Raw genomic sequence first — 25,946 nt, 5'->3', positions numbered from 1 at the left:
CTTTAGAACTGTGATAAATTGCATGTAGTGATCTAAAGCAACTTAAGATTAGGAGATGATAAAAGGATATTTATTAATCTTGGCAGTTGATGAAGAGGATGAGTTCCAAAGAAAAATAATTTATAAACCAAGTTCAAACTCAAACTCATATTACAAAGGTCTTAATTGTAAGTGACTTTTAGTAATTATTATTTACATGTAGTTAGACCTGGGTTGATCCTGGCTACATGGTTTGGGTTGGACATATTTTATGGACAAAGATTTTCTCAAGGTTACACATTTTAAGGCAACTTCTTTTGTTGTATTGTAGTGTTTTATATAATTTAAAATTAAAATGTAATATATTATTGTACAATTCAAAAATCTGATCTATGAATAATTTAAACTTCTTTTAACACCTCTGAAGCTGCATAGGTGGAGGAGAAAAGAGTGATAAGCTTTGATCTATGTTTATAATTTATTTTGTTAGTTGGATAAAAGGAAGCAGCATGTGATCATCCAATGTGATGTCAAGTGAGAAAAAGTGCACAACACATAAATTTGATGGAAAATACACAAAGAAGCTTTAAAAAACAATGAATCTAGAGAACTAAGGGACATAGGAAAACTTTTTACACGTGTTACTATAAGAGTAATTGGATATTTACCAAAAATGTACACAACAACACTTGCCAACCATGTACACCAAGCACAACTTCTACTTTTCTCTTTCTCAAAACGTAAATCATTTAACACATGAAAAATATTGAGGCTGATTCTCCCACACCATATCAATTCAAATCTTCCGCACCTATGCCTGTTTTTTTTAATGATTTAAATTTTTTTGTCTTTACAATATTTCGAATATTTATGTCCTTTAGAATTAATGTCATTTTGGATAAATTTTTCATAAAGAAGATTTTGGATGTTAAGATCCATAAACAAACATAAATCTTCTAGATCTCAATTTTCAGTACCATTATATAAAAATCTGAAACGGATAACTCACTTCTAGGTATGACCATAAAAAACTTTAAATGAAGTACGCAAATAACTTTTGGATATCAAAATCTAAAGTATATAACAATCACTTTCAGATTTTTACATCGATAAACGAAAATGAAACCAAGTACAATGTTGAGTTTTAAATTTTATGTTGAATTTAAATGATATGATGTAGGAGAAATTGTCAAATATTAATGTTAATTTGATATTGCAGGAGTTGGCATCTGATTTTGTAAAAGAGATTCGTAATTATAATAAAAAACAAAAATATTAAATCAGCGGGATTATGGAATGTTGTGTTCATCCCTGATTATTTTATCTTTTAAATCAATCTTAAATAAATATCTTGAAATAGATATTGTGAATATCTTCTTTATTCTTTAGTGTTGTCATTATGGTTCTTAATGTATTGCAAATATTTATCCATTTTTTTTATAAATAAAATGATTTAAATAAATAAAATTAGAATTTAAAGAATAAAAAATATGGATGTGTGAAAATAGGGTTTAAAAGAGTATACTTGATAATAAAAATGTATTAAAAGTAAATGGAGTGTGCTAAGTAAATTTGGAGATATAAATAGAAGAAGTCGTAGTTGAGTTCCTACACCCATTCCACCTTCATACTAAATTTAGGGTTTATGATCATTGTTAAGCATGAGGCTGCAAATAAAAGTTATGCAGGTGCAAAAACACACTATAAAAGATGGGAGAAAATTGAAATCCCCTAAGGCTTTCTTTGGATTGTGGTGAGAGTGGGAAGGAAAATAAGTTAGGGGAAAGATCATAAAAATTGAGGTTCTTTAATTGAAGAAAAGTGAATAAAAGTAAGTTGAAAAATGGTAGAAGATTTATTCGATATAATATTATAGTTTTTTTTATATTAATATAATCAAAATGTAATTTCTAAATTATTTTTTAAAAATAATTTAATATAAACATTAACTTTTATATAATGTTTTTAAAATTAAATTTCATTTTATATATTTTGTAGATTATAGAAAATAATTTACATATAATTGCAAATAAATTATAAAAGTTATATTTAATTTATATAAGTATTCTTTATATCGTATGATTGAAACGACAACCTATTCCCATGTTTATCATATCTTACCTCCACACCAAAGATACAAGTGCTTCATTGTTTCTCAAATTTAAGGCTCTGTTTGGATTGAGGAGGAGATTTGTGAGGAGGGGAGTGAGTGGATTTGTGAGGATTAGAGAAGATGAGTGAGGATATGTGAGGTTGTTTGGATTGAGGGATGATAAAGTGGATTTGTGAGGATGGTTTATTGTAAGTTTACAAATTTGTCCTTGTTATTAAAATGATGAATTATGATTCTTTTTGTGTGTAGGTTTGAATTAATTAAATTTTTTAATATATAATATTCATAATTACTTATATTTTATAATAAAAAATAAAAAATATAATAGAAAATATTTTTGTGTTAAATTGAAATAAAATTATTAAATATATTAAAATTTATGAAAATAATATTTATTATTATATTTATTTATTATTTTATATAATTATATATATTTTGGTAATATTATAATTTTTGTATATTTTTATTTTTATTATTTATAATTGTAAGTTGTTATTAATAATATAATTAAATATTTTTAAACTTATAAATAAATCTATGTAATATTTTATTTTGATATTTTAATAAAATGCATGTCTAAGAGTATTTTGGTAAAATACAACTATCCTATTTAATCCCCACAAATCTAAAGAATAAAAAAAAACCTCCACCTCTTCCCCTCAAAATTATAGAAACAAACACAAAAAAAACACTCCTTCCTCCTCCCCCTCCCTCCTCCTAAGGCATCAGTTGTGAATCATATATTGAAAAGCCGTAGACTTGACATTTGTGTTTCTTCAATTCTTCAAGCAAAGCTTGTGTTGGGACAATGCAAAGTGTCTCTAGTTTGGCATCAATGGAAGTTGATCTGTCAGACACAGAACCGGAGACCATTAATGGCGGTTCCAAGGCGAAGAAATCAAAGCAGCGTAAGAGGAAGAGTTTCATGGTGGACGAGGAAGGGCAAATGGGGTCGCGAGAGAAGCTGGCAAAAAAAATCTTGTTGTCTCTTACGAGGCCTTCCTATGTCATGGGATTGGGTCCCAAACCTCTGAGGAAGGAACATCGTACAAGGTTGCGCTACCTGCTCCGGAGGCTCGTCAACCAGCATCACTGGGTCGCAGCCAGTGGTGTTCTAAGTGCCTACATGAAGGGCACAGTTAATGACACCTCTCCCTTCAGAAATCGTCTGAAGTTTTGGGTACCCTCCTCCCCCTTTTTCTCTTATTATTTCTTAAATTGGAATGTCGTGTTTTTACTTCTTTGATTATTGCTGCCTATTTGATTAATATGATTTTATATTTTATTGTTATAATTTCTTCTATTCTTGATATCCTAGTTAGTTTTTGAACACTGGCATTATGCTGATATGCGTGTAGGTTTTAATGGAGCTTCTTAAGCATGTGAGAAACAATTCTATTAATCCCACAAGAATCAAGAACCTCTATGATATTTGGTCGAAGAAAATTGGATCAATGAAGACTTGGCCTTTACAGGTCTGTTTCAGACTCCCCAACTAAATGCTTTATAGTGGTTACCTTTAATGTTAAATGTTTATAAATTTGCTTTGTAAGGTAGTAACTGTTTCTGACTGACAACTTGTTCTGAAGTACCTAAAGGTTATTTACAAAATGTATACTATTTAAGCCTGATAAAATCTGTTATGTAACAAAGTTGATGTTGGTAACTCACAAGAGAGAGAGGTAGGCTATCTGGTTCAATAATCAATTGCAAGTCCTGCAAGTGTTATATTCTGAATACTCCAATTGAAAGAGGGGGGAGGGATCTAGCTGTTGAAATGTAATGTTATTTTTTATTATTTTTCTTGTGCGTGTATCCAACTTTAGGGTTAGGGTTTTAGGAAAGTGCCTTGCCTCTTCTTTGTATCCTATATATACATCAATAAAAGTCCAAAAGTGTAGGTTGAATACACTATTTTTTTTGGTCTTCTTATCTGTTAAAGTCTAGCTAAGAGAAAAAACAGTGATCCTGATGGCAGTGACTTGTGTGAGTCTCTGTAGCTAGCCATCAAGTACTCAACAAATAATACTTTTCTTTTCCTCCTTGGTGGAATTGGAACTAATTTGAAGAAATCAAGGCATACCTGATTTGTAAATGTTGCAATTGTACTACAATTCAATACTTACTAGGTGCTGAGTTTATTGTTCACTGTTCATCACCATACCAATTTTATAGCATAATATGTTTAGCTTTTTCTAAACTTTGTTTCTCCTAAAGCTTTGCCCCAATTCTCAATTATTCAATTTCAGTTTTTCTGCAGAATTCTCTTTGTTCAGTGTTGAAGCTACATTTTCGAAGTTATCTAGAGGCATGCTTGGTTTGAGAAAAAGTTTGATGTTTCCATTTCCTATTTTCATTAATATTTGCAAAAATGTCAATTTGTTTTCAATTTGTTTCTTGTTTTGAAATATTAGTATATGAAACAGGAAACAGAATGAAAAATAAGGTGACAGTTTATTCATTATTAATGATTAAAACAGAAATGTTTTCTCAAACCAAATAGGCTTCTAAGTTTCTAGATTTCACTTTCTTAGTAATTTTAAAATTATTTACTTGTTACCTTTTTGCATGTGCAAGCTGTATGAGATCAACCAGGTTGTGATAATATGCATGCTCCCATGTTATGTTTAAACTTTCTGGTGGGAAACTCTACCATTGCCATTGCAAATAATCTTATCAATCTATCCGCTGACTTTAATTCTACTAGATAAATTAATTATATTTTTCAATTCAATTGAGGCATCAATTATGAATTTAAATTGTCAGCTTGATTGTTTAGTCTTCAGTTCTTAATGTAGAATTTTGTTTATGGAGCAGAGCAGATATGTAGTCCATTTGGAGTTCATTTTTTTCTGTCTTATGCAAGGCAATGCAGGGGAGGCATACCAGCTTGCTTTATGGTATGTAATTTAATTTTTTATGTGTTCTTTGCAGAATGATATGTGCTGCACCATGATGCGATGATTTCATAATTTCTGATTACTATATATAATGTGGGTTGTCTGTCATTGTTATTATATTTTTGCCTGGGTTGTATATTTTTCAATAAAACCTAAATTCCTCAGAATGGTTGATAAGGTTTGAATGGTAATTATCGTTGGTGTTCAATTTCTCCAGGGAGTTTGGAATACTATCTTAATTCTATTACTTTAGAGACCTTGGTACTTGACTGCCCATTACAAAAGGCAAGCTAAGTATGAATTATGCTACTTATTGTATTGTTTACTAGCATTTAGAGTAGACAAGTTTTGTCATTATAGAAAAACAAACATAATTGCATAAAGTCGATATTCCAAATGATTGACACTGCCCCAGTGATGAGGATGAATTTGGGATTGGTAACACAGTGGAAATTTGTGGATGGATTAGTCCTTTGGTGAATTTGAAAGATACCGCAAATTGTCTTATTTCCTAGATAGATACATAGCTGTAAGTGTTATCACCATTCAAGAAGTGACACAAGAGATGCATCGACGGAATATAACAGTTCCAATACTCTGACAGTTACAATCGTAGTTTATTTAATTTATTTTCTACCAACACATTCCATATACGTAGGTTAGGTTGCTTAGGAAGTACCCTACTGGTATAGTTAAGTACTAGATACATGCTCAAATAAATGCAAATTGACTCAAATAAGACCAAATTATCACTGTATGCTTTTGGCACCAAAGTGTATTATATTATGAAATGGCTTTAAATATGAACTTTCTATTCACAAATCATTTTCCTTCATTAATGATGGTTTTCACTTCAAAAATACTAAAATACATGTCAGTGTTTGAGAAATAGTGTTATAGGGGGACCACCTGGTTCTATTTTTTTTTTTTATATTTTCCCTTGCTTTTTCTATCCTTTTTCATTTATTTTTTGTCCTTTTGGTTTCTCCTTTAGCATTGAGAAAGACGAAGCTGATATTGATCCTGTGTCAAAGATGATGATGGGTTTGACATTCTATGAGCTGTGGTTTTCTTCTATCCCCAAAGAATTCCAGTGGAGAAACTCAGACCAGTTTTACTTGCAAGAGAACTCACATATGGAGACCTCAGTTACCAATAAAACTGGACAGTCAGAACGGTATAATTCAGTTGAATCCCACATGGTTGACTCCCATTCACAACATGATTCAGATGCCTCTATCATGAATGATAAGCATATATCTAGGGATGTTGTATTCAGTAAAGACATGGAGGTTGGTACTAATAAAAGAGAAAAACCACATCAGAACTTTCAGCCAGAAGGTTTTTACTTAAATTCTGAAGAGCAAAAAGGATTTGGAGATCCTTTTTCTAACAGTGGAGGTCTTACAGAGGATATCTTATATGGTCTTGGTAAGGTATTTATTCACTGAACAGGCGAAATATCTCTTTTAGGTATACACCTTTGAATGAGAATGTGTATTTGCATATATGTTTGTATATGGATTTTCCTACTTAATTTTTTTCCGGACTGAAAATATTGATTTTGTCTTTACTCCAATAATGCTAGATTGTAATTTTTCTCTTGCCAATGATAACCTGTTTGCACCAACCTAAGATTAGTTTTGTTAGAGCACCTCACCCTATTACTGTGGTTTATGTTGGAGATAAAGAAAATGAGGGTGTAGAGTTCCCATTTGACTTGAAACTTCAGACAATGCTACTGATTGGTCACTGATAAGCTATATGTTTTTTCTTCTATCCTTTTCTGTTTTGAGTGTGGGATAATATAACTGGCATGCTTTCACTGGTTCAAAGCTCTAAATTGCCGTGGATGACAATTTTCTTTCCCTTTGAATATTCGATGTGTGACTAATCTGTTTATGATTTTCAGAAGTTGTGTTAAATGCTTAGATATTTTCATTTCAGATGGGCTCCCCTTTAGGAATATCTATCTCTATAGGCCTCCATTAGATGAAACATTTTACGAGATAGAGGGCTTACCCTTTCTGTGGTTATGATGTGGCAGAGATGTTTCCCAGAGAAATCCAAGAAGCTCAATGCAGAGTGATTTGAGGAAATATTAAACAAAATGTAGGAGGCAACTAGGAACCCAAGAAGGGATATCTTCATTTGCATCCAAGAAATGGATCTCTTGCAGTTTTTTAGTATATTGTAAGGGAAACTTGCTTTCATGGGTAACGGAAAAATACCTTTAGCCAAGGCAAAGTCAAGATCCATATGCGCCACATCTGCAGAAAAATTGGTTTAATATGATATCAAAAGTTTAGTTGATTCCCCAGGCTCTAGAGCAAAACCCTCCCATGTTACTAATTTCACACTTGAGGTCCTCGGAAATTTCACACACTGGTGATATCATCAAACTAGTGTATTAAAGTATGGTGGGGTAAAGCCTTGCCCCATGAGCTAATTTTTTGGAGTTGAGTTAGGATAAAATCCAAATTCTAAGAGTTTCAGAGGAGAAATAAGAGAAATAGTCAATGGTATCTTATGTAACTAACTAAATTATAATTAGTAAGTCACTTTGTTAGTTAGAGTTAATTTTTCGTGAGGAAAAATTGTAATGAGGGTATATAAAGGATAAGGGTATACAGTTGGGGATTTTTGTGCATTGGTTGGGAGGAACCGGGCTCCTCAAAATTTCTGTTGTTTTTTATAATTCTTTCATTATTCAGTGAGTAATATAAACATCTCTTGTCTTCCCTGTTCTATTACTCTCTTTTTTCTTTCTTTTGTTTGTTATATTCTGGTACCAGTTTTTTTCAAATTGGTTTCAGAGCTTATTGCTCATCATTTCTTTGGTTTTTATAGTCATTAGTCTGTGGTTCATTAGTAACTTCAATATTGTCTTTTGGTGAATTTACTTAGGGGGACTTGATTTGTGGTTGTTGCCCTTGCATTTTTCTGATGAGAGCAATTTCGAGGAGTTCATGTATATGCAAAGAAATCAGCCTAATGACTATTACAAAAATTCAGTGAAATATTTACAACTCGCACTGAACTCTGAACCTTCTGCTTCAGCAGCATTACTTCCATTGGTACAGGTATGGATCATACATTTGAAGTTTTATGGAACCACTAAACATCATTTTGTATTTCGTTCATGTTGTTTGTTAAACTGAAAATTAGGTTCAGAACCGTTGAAGCAATAATTTATTACATTAACTCCCGTACTTGCTCAAAAGTACTTTGTCTTAATCTTTGCTTTTGGTGTTCCATGCGCCATAGTACTCTTCCTCATAACTTAACGGAGGGTGCCTTCTTTAATCGGAGATGGAAGTTGCAAGTATTAAATACTCATAAATGAAATCTTTCAAAATTTATACTTATAGAATGGGTCTGGGCCCTGATGGTGAACAATGTCACCTTGGCCCGTAGTTAAATGGGGATAAACCATATTTATACCTTAATCATTTGATTATATGGTTAAGTGTATTTTATTACTTGTTACCTATTGGCTAAGCATTATGGAATGGATGGTTGTTGGCCAAGGCCTGGTAACTCTAGGTCTTGGGGTGTATACCTCCTAAACAGTTTAATTTTGACCTGCTGTTGATATGAATTTTTTGTACAATTATTTGTTACTTTAACCAATAGCTAATAAATTAAAAACTTCTGTTTAAATAAAGATAAATTCGAAGTCATTTCAAATAAATAATTTTGTATTACTTTTAGTTTTGAACTAATTTAGCATCAATTATGGTCTGGTGAACCATTTTCAAAATTTTAAATAATTTTGAAAGGGGAAGGGTGAGAATTAAGGAAATTTTGGTTCAAACTAAAACTTATTTAATGAAAAACCACCGCGTACAGAATTTTGTTAAACATAAAATTGGACTAGATTAAAGAACTAATTCTTTCTGTGTGTGTACCTAATCTTTTGATTTTTGTAAAAGTTCCGTATGGGTTGCCCAAAAATTGCAAGCCTCAGTTCAATGCATTTATTATCATTGCATAATTCCTGAAAATTATAGAACTGGCACTGTAATAAACCATGCATGATGTTGTCAACAACCAGTCCCTGCTGCCTTTTCATATTTTTGCTTATTTCTCTGCAATTTGTTGGTGATAATTTTCCTTTCTAATGGCTTTGCTACCATACCTGCACCATCATAAATATTTTTAGTATGCTCTATTGTTATTCAAGTAATTTGTTTTTGTTAAACTAGTGAAATTTGAAACCATTACCCCGCTTCAAGGTATTGATGAAATGAAAGGGAAAGTAATGCTTTTACTTGTATGCTTTAGGAATACTAATATATGGAGTGCACCCAGGTTTCCATTCATTCTAAATATTAACACTGCATCCCTTGATTCTGTTGTATTAGGAAAATGATGTGTTAGTGTTTTCCTTTCAAAGGATGTTCTTATGATGTATGTAAATACTATGTTTCGTCTTTTTACCTAAATGCTAACTCTTCTTAAATGCACCTATAGCATATTATTATTGTTATATTACAGAAGCAGATGGAACAACCTTCTATTTATAATTTCTTTGACTTGGGGTAGAACGCCAAAACCATCTTCAATACTGAGAGGAGCTCTTTGCTTTTCGTACTAGTTGTGTAGTTTGTTGTTCCTGTGGCAATTGACATATCATTCTTCTTTCTTTGGCTTTTGTTATTTCCCTTTTTGGCAGAAATACTATTTTTTGCGAGACAATAATGTTGACATTGTTAAATGAGATTTTGATCATAAATATGGTAATGTTAGATATATGGAACTGTTTCTAGGCATCTCCGTCCATCTAATATTGGAAGCTTTTGCGATGTCATTAACATTGTGCTAGACCCTCTATTTATCAAATGATTAGAGGTTTAATCCATGCATCTGATCTTTTGAATGTCCTTTGTGCAACTGCATCCTATTACTAATTGGTTCTCACTCCTTCCATATGCTTATTTTGTTACACACTTTGTAGAAACATCAGTCGCTTGGATTAAATGAAATCAATCATCCATCTGAAATTGCACAAAGCAACTAGCATGTTCCCTTTTTCTGGATGCGCATGCACGTCCCTATTTTGCATTTGTTAGAGAAATTATTTGGCAATTGTTTTCTGCATAGGATCATGTTTGAGATATAAAAAATGGCTTCACTTTATTTTTTATTGTCAGCTTTTGCTAATTGGAGGACAAGTTGATGAGGCTCTAAATATGCTTGAGAAGCAGTGCTGTAATACAGCCTCTGTACTCCCACTAAGGTACATCCCTTATTTTTGATAAGATGCTTTTTGTTATGATTATTTAAGTTACTGATGTGTACACCCTTGTAGAGTGAGGGCAGCTCTCTTGGAGCGTTTTGATCGAAACAACTCTGTCATGCTTCTTAGCTGTTTTGAGAATATATTGAAGAAGGATCCAACATGCAGTGATGTCTTAGCTAAACTTATCAAGATGCACCAAAATGGTACCTTCATCCTGAATCATGTCTTTTGTGTGAGTAGAATAATTTATATCGCCAGTTCTCTCAAGTTGAGTCCAAATGTCAACTTGAAAAGGGATGTAGAAAGAGGTTAATGAAAGAAAAAGAGGTGAACTGGTGCAGGAAATGAAATACAAGTGATCAGGAAATTGAAGAACTCCTAGCCTCCAGTTTTTCCTAAGTTCATATCTTTTGTATTAATCTCTTCAAATTTGAATCAGTTGTCTCTGATTGGATGTCACGCCCTTCTAATTACAGATTTAGAAATATTTGCTGTGATAATTATTTTCTTCTGATACAGACTAAGAAATATCTTTTATGCTAAATAATACATTATGTCTATGTTGTTGATTGGTTTCTTTGGTACTTTGCAGGAGAGTACAATCTTGAGTCTCTGCTGGAAATGATTGCTTTACATTTAGATGTTACAGATTCAGAACACAATACGTGGAAGGTCTTCTCTTCATGTTTCTTAAGACTGTTTTCCTACGAAGAAGACTGCATGTCTTCATGCCCCATTCAAACTGAATATGGACACAAACAACATCGTTCCTTTAACAAACCCCCTAAAATATTTACGGATGGCACATCAGGAAAATCTTGGTATCTTCGTTGTAGGTGGTGGATAACAAGACATTTCAGCAATAGCAAGCTAGAATCAGAGATTGAATCAGGTATAATCATATCATTGGAATGGTTGAACTATGGTAACACGAGGTCAAACTTTTCTAATGTTGTCAATGTCAAGTGACAGTGAAGTTACGATATTAGTGTATATATAAACTTCACTGGAAATATTGTTGCTTGTTCATTCACTATTATTGTTTTATTTTTAGTCATGTTAATGAGTTTTCCTAAATTGTATCAGGTGATTTGCAGTTACTGACATGCAAAGCAGCATGTGCATCGTATATGTATGGACGCGAGTTCAGCTATGTTGAGAAGGCTTTTTCTCATTTAGAGAAAGAAAATGATAAGGAGTTGTTGTTGTTCTTGGATGAGCACAGGGGAAATTCTTTAGGAATTTATAAAAAATTTCGTAAGAAATTACACATATAATATAAAAATTTAATAATATTTAACATACATTTATATCCATAGTTTATTTTTAGAAATACTATGAGGGAGCACACCTTTACAACATTTCTAGTGGAATGAGTACTTGTATTACTATTTGCTTCAATGTCATAATATAATTATTGCATTCGAATACATTCATAAACAAAATAGTAAGCTAATAGAATTTAACATAACATGTAATCTCAAAAGAACTCATTGAGTATTATACAAAAATATCATTTAAATATTTATTCTTTTCTAAAAGTCTCAAAGACACGTTACATTGATTTCATCTCATTCTATAACATCCATTAACAACATAACCTAGATGAAACAAGGCATCAAAATTAACACACTAATAAGAACCTTTTAACATGTCAAACTAAGAGCAAAATACTTTCATTCAAAAGTTATGTATACAAAATCACAATTTTAAGAAATATTGCATTGAGGTACCAAGTTCACACAATTTTAGGCTTAAAAATGTTAATTATATGAAAGTTTGAAATTAATATATCCTTTGATAAAGTCTAAAAGATATTGAAATCAAACTACATTTGATTATTATTATCCATACATTTATAACATTTCTCATATCATTCTCAATATTTCAAACATCATATGCTAACCAAAGCAAAAATTACTCAAGAAATAACATCGAGCTTGACTCATAAATTTAAATTTAAACCTTCTCAAAATCTATGCTTCCAAAAAAAACTTAGTTTGGTCCATAGGTTAATCACAAACAAAAGTACCATTCAAGTTCAAAATTAAGGTATTTCTTAAAAACTAAATTAGAATCTAAGCTATGACTAACTTCTTGTTCCATAAGGTATTGAGGGTTTGAAGAAGAAAAATAAGCAAAAGTGCACAAGTAATTTGTGATTACTTAAACACTAAAATCCTAACCATCAAAACATCTTAAAAACCAATATCTAAACTATATAAAAAAAACCAAAAAAAATTTAAGTCATGCATATAGCCTTTAGAGTAATATAGAAAAAAATTTATTAAAGACAAGGTTTTTAGATAAGTGTTTTATATTTCCCTTAACTTAATCTCAGGAAGGAAATCTCGAATGGAGGAAGAAATAGGTAATTTTTCAGAATTAGAAGAAAAAATTGTGTTTCTTGTAGGATGGATAAATCCATCAACTTAATAAGGTGTTCAAGAATTTTTCTCCATAATTATCATGGAAGCTTGTGACATAATGGACAAAACAACAAAAAACAAGAAAAAGTTGCAAATGAAAGTAGAAAATGGATTAAGACTATAAAAGAGTTAGAATGCACCACCTTTAGATTGAAATCCAAGGATAAGTGTAGGGATATCGTGTATGGAAGCGTGATAACTTCAACCAAAGATTATGAGAAATTAAAGTAACAAAGAAAATGAGAATGATACCATAAATTTTTAGGTGGAAAACCCCTTTGAATAGAGGTAAAAAACCACCGACGAGAGAGCCAAAACTTCCACTATAATGGTATTGAGAGTACAATGAATTCCTCTCAAGCTAATAGATAAATAACACCAAAACAAATTCTCTCTATATGAGTTAAACACTTACACCCAAGAGAAGAAATAGAGTGTATGTTGTTGTTTGTTGTGTGTGTTACATTGCTAGAAGGAAGCCACTATATATAGTGGTTCTAGAAGACAACAACAATAAAAAACAATTAATGGTAAATAACCTCCCTTTAATAACAATTAGTTGTGAGCGGTAAGTAACTTCCTAATAATTTCAATTAATTGTCAACGGTAAGTAGCCTCCTCATTATTGCAAGAAAACTGAAAAGGTGAGTCATAACCGACAAATCTCCACCTTGACTTGTTTTTGACTGGAACACTCTCTCGCCATGAAGCCTTGATTAAGTATGGATAATACCAGCTAAGTTCAGGCAATGATCAAACTTAGCCGGTGGAAGTGGCTTGGTCAACATGTCTGCAGGATTTTCGGCCATATGAATTTTTTCAACAATTATATCTCCCGTATCAACAATGTCTCGGATAAAATGGTGCTTAATTTCAATGTGCTTGGTCCTTGAGTGATACTTGTTGTTCCTGGTTAAATGGACAACACTCTGACTATCACAAAACATAACAAGAACATCTTGTTGAAAACCAAGTTCACTTACCAAGCCTCGAAGCCATATAGCCTCTTTCATACCTTCTGTAGCAGTGATATATTCTGCTTCAGTGGTGGACAAAGCCGCAATGGCTTGAAGTGAAGAATACCAGCTGATAGCAAACCCACGTAGGGTAAAAATGTAGGCTGAAAGTGACCTTCTCCGATCTAAATCACCACCATAGACAGCATCAACATAGCCAACTATTCCTTCGGGATCGGCTCTATGTTGATCAAATACCAAACGAAGATCTGAAGAACCTTTCAGATAACGAAGTATCCATTTAACGGCTTCCCAGTGTGCCTTGCCTGGATTATGCATGAACCTGCTAACAATGCTAACAGCATAAGCTAAATCAGGAATCAGGCCTAGTACATACCATAACATACATGAGACTTCCAATTGCATTTGAATACGGGACATGTGACATGCGCCTTTTGTCCTTGTCTGATTTTGGACACTGATCTGATGACAACTTGAAGTGGACGACAATTGGAGTATTAACAACTTTGCAATCTCGCATTCCAAATTTGTCAAGCATCTTTAGAACATACTTCTTTTGTGTTAGAAAAAGTTTTCTAGCTTGACGATCTTTATTGATCTCCATTCCTAAAATTTTCTTGGTAGGACCTAAGTCCATATCAAATTCACTACTAAGCTGGGCTTTTAACTTGTTAACTAAAAATTTATCTCTTGCGGCAATCAACATGTCATCAACATATAACAACAAGTATATAAATGACCCATGAGATTTCTTTTGAAAATAGACACAATTATCATAGCTACTTCTGGAGTAGCCATGTCCAACCATGAAAGAATCAAACCTCTTATACCATTGTCTTGGTGATTGCTTCAAGTCGTAGAGAGATTTCTTCAAACGACATACATGGTTCTCCTTTCCAGGAACAACGAACTCCTCAGGCTGCTGGATGTAAATCTCTTCCTCAAGATTACCATGAAGAAAAGCAGTTTTCACATCTAACTGTTCCAGCTCCAAATCATACAAGGCAACTAAAGCAAGTAATATACGTATTGAAGTATGACGAACAACAAGAGAAAATACTTCATTAAAGTCAATACCTTTCTCTTGATCAAAACCTCTTACAACAAATCTTGCTTTATTCCTTGTACTCTCAACACCAGGGATCCCTTCTTTTCTCTTAAAGATCCACTTGCAACTAATGACTCGTTTTCCTTCTGGTAACTTCACCAATTCCCATGTTTCGTTTTTGAGAAGACTCTCAACTTTTTCTTGCATAGCAGCAATCCACTTTGTTGAGTCATCACTAGAGATAGCTTCAGAGTAATTCTTGGGTTCACCTTCTTCACCCATCTCTTGTGCAATAGTTAAAGCATAAGCAATGTTGGCAGATTCTGCAATTAATCTTTGAGTTGGTTTTCTTGGTCTTTGTTGTGGAAGTTCTTGAGCCATAGACCACAATTGTGGTAACCCTCGTCGTTTAGGTGGACATTGCTCATGTGGACTCAAATGTTCATTTGTACCATCAATAACCGTGACCTGATCATCTTGAGTACTAGAGGAATTGGGAACGTTTTCCTCATGAGCGGGTGTTTTAATCTCAAACTCCACCTTCTCTTGAGCATCTTCCTGGTCACCTGTATCAATTGAGGAAATGACAGTATCTTTTACAGAAGAGAGCATAACATTTTCATTAAAGGTCACATTCCGGCTGTGAATTACTTTGTGAGATTCCGGGTCATATAAACTATAACCTTTAACCCCTAAGCCATAACCCAAGAAAATGCACTTCTTAGAACGAGGTTCTAATTTTCCCTCGTTTACATGAGAATAAGCGGGGCAACCAAATATTTTAAGATTAGAATAATCAACAGGGTTACCTAACCAAACTTCTTCTGGAATGTTGCAATCAATTGATCTGTTAGGAGAGCGATTTATCAGATAACATGTCGTTGAAGCCGCTTCAGCCCAAAAAGATTTGCTTAAACCAGAATGGGAGAGCATGCAACGAACTCTCTCCAGGATAGTGTTGAACAAGATGCTTTGATGTCTCCAAATCCAAGAGGAAAGCTTGAAGACCTTGCAGCTGGGTGTGTGTGTGTTGTCTAGTTGTTTGAAACTTGTTAATTCACTCCTTAAGATGATCCAAGTTCATTTGAATCTTTAACCTTTTGAAAAGATGTGTTTTCGAAAAAGCTGTCAAAATTTCAACAGGTTGTTTTACCTTAGCAGTTTTTGAAAAGGTTTTGAAAAACTTGGTTGACTTTGCTGTCAAACCAAAACAATCGATTGTTTTCGACAAAACAACCGATTGTTTTCCTGAAAACCTTAACAAAATTATGTTAAGTGGTTTTAATATGTTTTAAATGATCCTAACTAACTTGTCTCCTTTATTAAATGCTTTTGACCACTTGGATGGTCTATATAAAGGTGGTTTTACGCTCCTAATCTTGGAGTAAGAGAAAGAGTTTATCAAAACAGTTTTTCCAAGATTTGAAAGAGCTTTGGATCATTCTTAAGTGTGTGGAATAGGATTGGGTTGTAATTTTGAACTTTAAGCTTTGTAATACCCAGGTGTATTCTATACCCTTCTTCCTTGATTACTGTATTTCTGTAATTGGTGTTGCCAAGGAGTGTTGTGTGTTCTTGAGGTGTTCAAGATCAACATTCTTGGTGTGGTTTGCCAAAGGTAGTGTGTTTCTTGAGGGGTTCAAGGTCACTACTTTGGTGTGTGGTGTGTGTAATCTGATTTTGATTGCATAGTGGATTACCCAGTGGTTTATGGGGACTGGATGTAGCTCATGGTGTAAGAGTGAACCAGTATAAATCTGTTTGTGTGATTCTCTCTTTCCCTGATCTCACATATATATGTTTTAAGTTGTTTTTTATAAAATGTTGATAAAAATAACCGATTGTTTCGACAAAATAACCGATTGTTTCGACAAAACAACCGATTGTTTCGACAAAACAACCGATTGTTTTTCTGATATCATGTTAAAACAGTTTTGGGTATTTGTTTCCTTGATTCTTTTCTCTGTAGTTCAGCATTGATTTTCATTATACCTTCAAAGTTTGCGAAAATCCCTCTTAAACAATTCACCCCCCTCTCGTTTAAGGCCATATATTCTAACAATTGGCATCAAGAGCTTGGTTCTTGAAAGATATTCAAGTTTTGATCCTAAATCTTTTTTAAATGGCTGAAAAGTTTTCTTTTGGGGAAGGTTCCTGTTTAAGCAAACCACCTTTGTTCTGTGGTATGAAATATGAATTGTGGTGCATAAGAATGAGATTCTTTGTTGAATCTATAGATAGAAAAATCTGGAATGTTATTACAAATAACTATCTCATGCCTATATATGAAAATGTTTCTTCTGAAAGAGAACATCTTGATTGTGTAGCTATGAATATCATTGTATCTGCACTTGATTCTAATGAATTGCTCAAGGTTTCAGAATGTATTTCTGCCAAAGAAATGTGGAATACCCTTGAAGAGTATCACAAGAATCCAAGGAGTGCCTTGATGGACAAAGAAGAATCTTCTGCTGAATCTTTCTCTCCAAAATCCAGAAATGAGGTTTGTCTTATGACAAAAGAAGAATCTAGATCAAGTCAAGTAAGAAGGAAAAGAAAGCAAAATAAAAAAGAAGCCAATATGTGTTTGATGGCCAAAGAAGAAGATGATGCAAGTAGTGTAAGTTCTTGTCCTTCTTTAAATGCTGAAAATTATAGTCAACTTCTTCAAGCTTTTAAAGAAACTCATAAGGAAGCTAATAGGTTGGCCCTTTTAAATAAACGGTTGAAAGGTTTAAACAACTCGTTGGAAAATAGAGTCAAGACTTTGGAAGAAGAGTTGAACCATTCAAAAACAGATTTTGAATGTTTGGAAATGATTTACAAAAACTCTTCTTGCAAGTGTGATTCTAGCTTTTGTGAAAATTGTGAATCACTTGAAAAGAAAGTCCACTACCTTTTAAAAACCATGGACAAGTTTTCCAAAGGCCAATTCAATTTTGAAACTGTTCTTGTTTCTTAAAAATGTGTTTTTGGCAAGGCTGGGTTGGGGTTTAATCCAAACAACAAGAACAAATCTGTTTCAAAACCCTTTTCAAGTTTCTTTGAAAAACAACCTGTTGTTTTATCGAAACAACTAGTTGAATTTTGTCATTACTGCATGAGAAGGGGCCACACTATTAGATTCTGCAGAGTAAGAAGGTTTTCTGTTGCTGATAAAAAAAAGAGGAAGGTTTTCTGTTCCCAAAGGTATTTTGAAATGGGTTCCTAAGGTTTCTAAGGTTCCTAAGGCTCCTACTAACATCATTGGACCCAAATTTATAAGGGGACCAAATCTTGCTTCTTAATCTTTTCTTGTAGGGATCTTTGGAAGCCAAGAATTATCTTTGGACTTGAAGAATAACTGCTAAAGGGAAAAGATTCTTTCTGGACTTCCAATTACTGTTGAGTACAAAACCTAGTTTTCTTGAAGGCCAAGAGAAGTTACTTGATTATGGACAATGACTCATTGAAAGAACTACATTGTCAAAAGGATAAGACTTTCCTTGTTTTTATTTTCTTCTCTTGAATTTTTCTTTAATTCTGTAGTATGAAAAATATTGATTGATGTCTTTATCTTTCATCTATGTAATGTGAATATGAAGTCTATCCTTCTGATTCATCTTTACCTGTCAATTCTGAATCTGTGAAATGCTTAAATTGCTGTCACAGAAAAACAACCGATTGTTTTCACGAAACAACCGATTGTTTTTCCTCTAGCACCTTTGTATAATGCTGTCAAGTTTGCTTATGCATGATTAAACCATTCCTCTTTTTCAAATCTTGCTTTTGGACAAATATACATTGAATGTGCCTCAAAATTTGATAATAAAAGATTATATCCATTTGTTTTCTTGAAAGCTCTATATCATTTTCTATTTTTGAAATGTCAACATTGTTTGTACTGCTGGTCTACTATATTATCATTTTGATTTATGCTTTGTACAACCCTTCTCATTGTCTATTTGTGATAGCAAATAGGGGGAACTGTTTATGCTTGATTTGGTTGTATAAGATAGCTTTAAAACTGATGCATTATGTTGTTGCTTCTCTGCACTTGAAAGCATTTGTTTACTTCAATTTTTCTGGTTTTTCTGCTAATGTTGTATATGTAGAAAACTGGTTTGTGTGTCTTGTTATCTTGCTGCTATACTTGCTTTGTATATGTATCAATTCTGTGTTACAGGAAGTACAAGTGCTATGATGAAAAATGATCAAAGTGATGCTTATGGTTCAAAAGCATATACACCTTACTCATATTCTGGACAAGTTAAAATTCATGACCTATGTAAAGGAACTTCAAGAATAAAGAGTCTGATCTGGTGTTGTTGATGGCTTATAGTTGTGGAGGAGTCTGTCCATGTGGTGTTTGATGAAATCATTCATAGTGATCAAAGTTTTACAAAGGTTTATGCAGAAGAAGATGAGCAGAACATCACCTTGGAGAAGCTGGAATCCTGTCCAGAAAAACAACCGATTGATTCTACGAAACAACTGGTTGAAATTCTGCAATAGGAAGAGCTGCCAAAGGAATGGAGAATTCCAAGGGATCTTTCAGTGGAGAACATCATTGGATGCAAATGGGTTTTTAGAAACAAGCTGGATGAATTTGGAATAATTACAAGGAACAAGGCAAGGCTTGTGGCTAAAGGTTATAATCAAGAAGAAGGCATAGATTATGGTGAAACCTTTGCTCCAGTTGCAAGATTAGAGGTTGTAAGGTTGCTGCTGGCCTATGCTTGTTTGAGTGTGTACCGCGCTGGTAGTCGGAAGTGATGACGTGACATCAAGCTATTATATAGGCGTGTTGGACGGGACACCTGGCTGGCAGAAGGGAAGGAAGTCGGGGGGCTCGTGTAGTCGCCAGTTGTTAAGTTGGCGTGCTCCGATCTCCAGCATACCAAAACCGGCGGTCACCGGGTTGAAGATGAAGTCGCCAGATGTGAACCCAGGCGACCAAGTGATTAGAGATCGCCAAAACAAGGACGTCGCCGAAGATGGAGTCAGATAGTCATTTCCCAGCTGGCCAGAGGATGAGCTCGGGAGACAGCTCACCTGAACATACACGGTGAAGCAAGAAGAGTAGATCATGAAGGCGGCCGGCGAGACCACAGGGAAGGTGTGTACGAAGGCACCCGAACTCACCACCCAGAAGAGATCACGCTCCAAGGCAGCTATGCACTGAGTTGTGTCATGCATAAGTAACTTAGCCAAAACCCTGAAGAGTAAGAAGTGGCGCCCAAGTCAAGGATGCTCCAGATGGTGACACGTGTACAGCTGGATGCGAGCCACGTGTCCAGATGTGTAACTGTCAGGAGAGAGAAAGTGCACAGGTATATAAGAGATTCTAACGAACTTCTGAGGTACGCACGTTTAGATTGTTTCTTTACGCTTGCGAGTCTTGAGTACGCTGAGAGAGAACTTTTGCACGGTTCCTTAGAGTTCTTGAGTTTCTCTTAGTAATTGGTGGTTCAGTCGCTGACTTGGGCGTTGGAGCGTGATCGGCCGCAGCGGCGCCGTTCTGTCTTTTGCAGGTTCTTGAGGTGAATCGCGGTGAAGGACGGAGGCTAACACGGCGCAGAAGTCGATCCAAGTTTGACGAGGCAAGGTTCTTGCGTCCCGGTCAACAGGCAGGATCATCAGGCGCCCACCGTGGGGTCGTGTAAAACCTGTTCCCATCCACAACGTGAGTTCTTGGAGGTTTCTGCAGTTTCTGTTTGGTTGTGTGCTGGTGCAACCATTCTCCGCCGTTCGTTTGAGTTTTTGTTCGGTGAGGTGAGGTTTTTCGCTGCTTACGCAAGTTTTAATCGGTGAGATCTAAATTTCGCCGCTCGTTTGGATTTTCGTGGAAGAAGTGGTGGTTTGTGGTGGAGTTGTGAGTTTCTGTGAAGATTTGCTGTTGAGGTTGTGTTCTTGAAGTTCTTCGAAGTTTTGCGAAGCTCTGACCGATTGATCGCTGAATCAATCGTCGCTGAAGAAGGTGTTGTTCGTCGCTCTTTGTGATCTGTCAAGTTTTCATGAGAAAGATGAGAAGCAACCGTTCAAGTCCAGTTGCGCCCGTTGCTGCTGACGGCGCCATGACTATGGCGCAGATGGTGGAAATTATGCGTGCATTGCAGGCGAATGTGGAAGCCTCGCGCATAGAGCAGGCGAAGATGCATGAGGACCTGGTCGCCTCTCAGGCCAGGAATGAAGAGCTTAGCAGAGTGACTGAGGAATTGCGCCAAACTCTTCAGGAGCAGCGAGGGCGCCCAGTCGCTGAAGAGGTCGCGCCGTCAACGCCACCTCGCGTTTTTCCCATGCTTTTCGCTCAGGCGATTACAGACACGCCTATCCCTGCGAGTGTGGTACCTGTGAAGGCTGTTTTTACCGGCGTGGAGGATCCTGAGGCACATCTCACCATGTTCCATACGCAGATGATGCTGTTAGGAGGATCAGATGCTGTGTATTGCAAAATGTTTGTGAGCACACTCCAGGGGACGACGCTGGAATGGTTTGTGAGCCTGCCTATAGGCCACATAACCAATTTCCAGCAGTTTTCGAAGATTTTCGTCGAGCAGTACATAGTGAACAAGGCGCCGCCCAGGGTGTCTTATGATCTGTTCGACATAAGGCAGTACCAGGGAGAGTCCCTCAGGGACTACTTGAATCGTTTTGGGGCGCAGATGGTCCGCTCGCTGGCCAAGGACGAAGAGATGCTGGTCTACGCATTCAAGAAGGGCGTGCTGCCGGGACCATTCTGCGAGGCGTTGATCAGGGCTCACCCCGCCACATTTGCTGAGGTTAGGCGACTTGCGGTGGCCCACATCGCCGATGAAAGTGAGGTCGCCGAGAAGAGGGGAAGCGTGGCCCCCGCTAGGCCACGTGCCCAGACCAGGATCCAGCCACAGAGGGTGCTGGAGACAGCGGCGGCCAAGAGGGATCAGAGGACTCGCCATCCTTATGATCCAAGGAAGAACAAGGGCAGGGGCCCAGGGCGCCCTCAACCGGCACGTCGGGAGTACAATCGCCCGCCGAAGCACAAGTTTGTCATGGGATTGGCGGACTTGATCGCCATTCCCAATATATCAGCTAGGCTGAAGGCGCCCGAGAAGGTGGGCGACAAGGTGCTGGGACCAAAGCCAGACGCCTGGTGCGAGTTCCACCAGGGCTTTGGCCACACCGTGGACTCATGTTTGGCTTTAGGATACCAGCTCGACGACCTGGTCAAGAGCGGGTTCCTAAATGATTACTTGCTGGATAGAAGGACGGGGGGCGCGTCGAGCTCCCAGCCAGCAGGTGGTGAGGCCCAGCAGCACGAGATGCCTACCCACGGAGAGATCCACACCATTGCAGGGGGTTTCTCGGGTGGTGGATGCACCGCGTCACAGAGGAAGAAGTATGCGAGGTCTGTGATGACGGTGGATATGTTTGAGGACCACTCACCAGATGTGGACATCACGTTCACAAGGGCAGATCTCAGGGACGTTGTGCCCCATGACAACGATCCAATAGTCATCTCGCTTGTTACGGCGGGAAGGAAGGTCCACAGAGTACTGGTGGACCAAGGAAGCTCAGCAGATGTAATGTTCTGGCCGACTTTCACACAGTTGCAGTTGCCCCTTGACCAGCTGAGGCCCTATGGAGGGTGTTTGTATGGCTTCGCTGGCGATCAAGTGGAGGTCAGGGGGTATATAGAGTTGAGAACTACTTTCACGGATGAGGCGGGCTCGAGAACGGAGAAAATCAAGTACCTCGTCGTGAACGCTCCCTCAGCATATAACATTCTGTTGGGAAGACCAATGCTCAACAGAATAGGAGCTGTGCCTTCGACCAGGCACATGAAGGTGAAGCTGCCATCGATGGAAGGGGTGGTGATCACCATCAAATCTGACCAGAAAGAAGCGAAGAAGTGCTATGAGAATAGCCTGAAGAACAAGAGGTCAGTGAGTTACATCACGACGACGCCGCCTCCCGGTGTGAAGCCCAAGCCAACAGAGTGGCGGGTTGTTGATGCGGCGATGGAGGTGGCCGCCGGGGGAGACGTCGCCATGATGGATGCAGAGGTTGAGGGAGAGAAAGCCGAGCGGGAAGAAGAGGCGAGAAACCGCCCAGAGGAAGCGAGGGAACTGGGAATCGCCAGGGCGGTGATCGCCAGGGAAGCTAGACCCAAACCCGTCGAGGAGTGGCTCGAAAGGGAGATCAGGGGAAAGGTCTTCAAGTTGGGAAGATCCTTGGAGGCTGAGCTCCAAGACCAGATTGCCAAGGTGATAGAGCGGCATCTGGACGCTTTCGCATGGTCTGCTTCAGACATGCCGGGAATTGACCCCGACTTCTTGTGCCATCATCTAGCAATGGACAACCAAGTTAGGCCAGTGCGACAGAGAAGGAGGAAATTCAACGAGGAGAGAAGGCAGGCGATCAGGGATGAAACCCAAAAGCTCCTCGCTACAGGCCATATCAGGGAGGTCCAGTACCCTGAGTGGCTAGCTAACGTCGTGCTGGTGAAGAAGAGCAATGGGAAATGGCGCATGTGCGTCGATTTCACCGATCTGAACACGGCTTGCCCAAATGATTCCTATCCTTTGCCAAGCATAGACGCCCTGGTGGACAGTGCTGCAGGGTGTAAGCTGCTGAGTTTCCTGGACGCCTTCTCGGGGTATAACCAGATCAAGATGCATCCCATGGATGAAGAGAAGACTGCCTTCATGACCGAGCGATCGTGCTACTGCTACAAGGTGATGCCTTTTGGGCTGAAGAATGCGGGGGCCACGTACCAGAGGTTGATGAATCGAGTACTTGCACCAATGTTGGGGAGGAATGTGCAAGCGTACGTGGATGACATGGTCGTGACCTCGCCGGAGAAGAGCAAGCACGTTGCGGACTTGGAGGAGTTGTTCACCACGATCGCCAAGTTCAGGTTAAAGCTGAATCCCGAGAAGTGTATCTTTGGCGTGGAGGCGGGAAAGTTCCTGGGATTTCTCTTGACTGAGAGAGGAATAGAAGCCAATCCTGATAAGTGCGCTGCCATATTGGCGATGAGGAGCCCGGCTACCATGAAGGAAGTGCAGCAGCTTACAGGTCGGATGGCCGCCCTGTCTCGTTTCGTGTCAGCCAGCGGAGAGAAGGGCCATCCGTATTTTCAGTGTTTAAGGCGGAACAACAAGTTTGCCTGGACGAAGGAGTGTTTAAGGCTGCACTGGCAGTGATTTTTTCGGCAAGGATGTTACGCCACTATTTCCACAACTTCACAATACTGGTGATGACCGACTTGCCCATCCAGAAGGTCTTGAAGAAGCTCGACGTCGCGGGGAGGATGGTGAAGTGGGCGGTGGAGCTGTCGGAGTTCGATATTAAGTATGAGCCCTGAGGTCCGATTAAGGGGCAGATTTTCGCAGATTTCGTGGTCGAGCTCTCGTCAGAAGCAACACGAGTTGAGGGGGATGACTTTCGTTGGGTGCTTTCGGTGGACGGATTGTCGAACCAGCAGGGTAGCGGTGCTGGAGTCATCTTGGAAGGGCCCAACGGCGTGCTGATTGAACAGTCCCTGAGGTTTGCCTTCAAAGCCAGCAACAATCAAGCAGAATATGAGGCGCTGATCGCCGGTATCTTGCTGGCCAAGGAGATGGGAGCTAGGGTGTTAATGGCTAAGAGTGACTCGCTGTTGGTCATGGGACAAGTAACAGGCGAGTTCCAGGCCAAGGATCCACAAATGGCGGCTTACCTGGAGTATGTACAAGAGTTGAAGAGTTCCTTTGTCTCCTTTGAAGTAGTGCATGTGCCCAGAGAGCAAAATGCCCGAGCTGACTTGCTAGCTAAGCTCGCTAGTTCAGGCAAGGGGGGTAGGCAGTGGACGGTGATCCAAGAAACTCTGAAGACAACCAGAGCATTTGTGGCAGATCACCTGGTCCTTCAGATAAGCAAATCGACAGAGAAAGCGGCGAGGAGTCACAGGTCTTTGACTCAGGAGACCTTGAGATCGCCAAGAATAAGAGCATGTCGGGGAGAGAAGGTGAACATGACGCAGGTCTGCACGACCCATGAGCCAGACACCTGGGTAACACAGTACAAGCGATGCCTGGCGGATGGCCTTCTCCCCCTGGATCCGACGGAGGCTAGGAAGATAAAGAAGAATTCTAGCAAGTTCACAATGATTGATGGCGAGTTGTATAGGTTTGGGTTCACACACCCACTCCTGGAATGTGTGCACGGAGAGAAATGTACGAGAATTAAGGCCGAGCTCCATGAAGGGATTTGCGGAAGCAACGTCGGGGGTCGAGCTCTGGCCGCAAGAACACTCCGTGCAGGTTACTACTGGCCAACAATGAGAGAAGACTGCAAGAAGTATGCACAGTGTTGCAAGCAATGTCAGCAGCACGCCGATTGGCACAAGGCGCCTCCCGAGGAGTTGAAGTCGATTTACAGCCCTTGGCCATTTCATACATGGGGAATCGACATTCTGGGACCCTTTCCATTGGCGATCAGGCAGATGAAGTACTTGGTAGTGGCGATTGAATATTTCACCAAGTGGATCGAAGCAGAACCAGTGGCCCAGATCACCGCGCACAAGATCGAGAGCTTTGTGTGGAAGAACATCGTGTGCCGGTTCGGTGTGCCCAAGCGCCTGGTGTCAGATAACGGAACTCAGTTTGCAAGTCACCTGTTGAAGAAGCTGTGCGAAGGGGTGAGAATTCAACAAGTATTTGCATCTGTCGAACACCCTCAGACGAATGGCCAAGTAGAGTCAGCCAATCGGGTTTTGCTGAGAGGCTTGAAGAGAAGGCTAGAGAAAGCCAAGGGATCGTGGGCTGAGGAGGTACCCCGTATAATTTGGGCGTACCACACCACCGAGCAGTCAGGAACCCATGAGACCCCGTTTAGCCTGGTCTATGGATGCGACGCAATGATTCCAGTAGAAATCCAGGAGAGCTCGCCGAGATTCCAGAACTTTGTAGCGGAAGACTCGAATGAGGAAAGAAGGCTGAATCTGGATTTGCTGGATGAGGTCAGGGAGGAGGCGAGAGTGAAGGCTGAGGCAGTAAAAAGAAGGATTGAACGAAGGTATAACTCGAAGGTGATGCCAAGGCAGTTTAGAGAAGGCAACCTGGTGATGAGGAAGGCCCACCAGTACGAGATGGAGAACAAGCTATCGCCTAAGTGGACGGGACCGTTCAGGATAACCGAGGTGCTCGGGAACGGCACCTACCGCTTAGAAACGTTGGAAGGAGGGGCGATTCCTCGCACTTGGAACGCCACGCACCTCAAGTTATATTACAGTTAAAAGCGTTGTAAGTAAA

The 25,946-nt window shown here is 38.2% G+C and overlaps 1 protein-coding gene across 4 annotated transcripts; it reads left to right on the top strand.

Annotated features, from left to right (window-relative positions):
• The first annotated feature begins 2,037 nt into the window (after window positions 1–2,037).
• Window positions 2,038–11,659, top strand: LOC137835141 (uncharacterized). 4 transcript variants are annotated; one of them, XM_068643500.2, is made up of 10 exons: window positions 2,038–2,145; window positions 2,815–3,272; window positions 3,451–3,567; window positions 4,910–4,992; window positions 5,987–6,423; window positions 7,900–8,075; window positions 10,149–10,234; window positions 10,307–10,440; window positions 10,830–11,129; window positions 11,324–11,659. In XM_068643500.2, the coding sequence occupies exons 2-10, from the start codon at window positions 2,901–2,903 to the stop codon at window positions 11,512–11,514; spliced, it is 1,896 nt and encodes a 631-aa protein (XP_068499601.2). In that variant the 5' UTR covers window positions 2,038–2,145; window positions 2,815–2,900; the 3' UTR covers window positions 11,515–11,659. The 4 variants fall into 4 exon arrangements, 3 of the variants coding, with proteins under 3 accessions (XP_068499601.2, XP_090158747.1, XP_068499600.2); XM_090302621.1 differs by having other exon boundaries at window positions 2,064–2,145; window positions 4,915–4,992; XR_016521104.1 differs by having other exon boundaries at window positions 2,067–2,145; window positions 5,987–6,428.
• The last annotated feature ends 14,287 nt before the right edge of the window (window positions 11,660–25,946 follow it).

The sequence above is a fragment of the Phaseolus vulgaris genome, chromosome 5 (assembly GCF_051622355.1).
Source record: "Phaseolus vulgaris cultivar YP4 chromosome 5, ASM5162235v1, whole genome shotgun sequence".
Classification (NCBI taxonomy): domain Eukaryota; kingdom Viridiplantae; phylum Streptophyta; class Magnoliopsida; order Fabales; family Fabaceae; genus Phaseolus; species Phaseolus vulgaris.
Note: the sequence above shows the minus strand (reverse complement) of the source record. Positions and strands in the feature narration are given on the sequence as shown.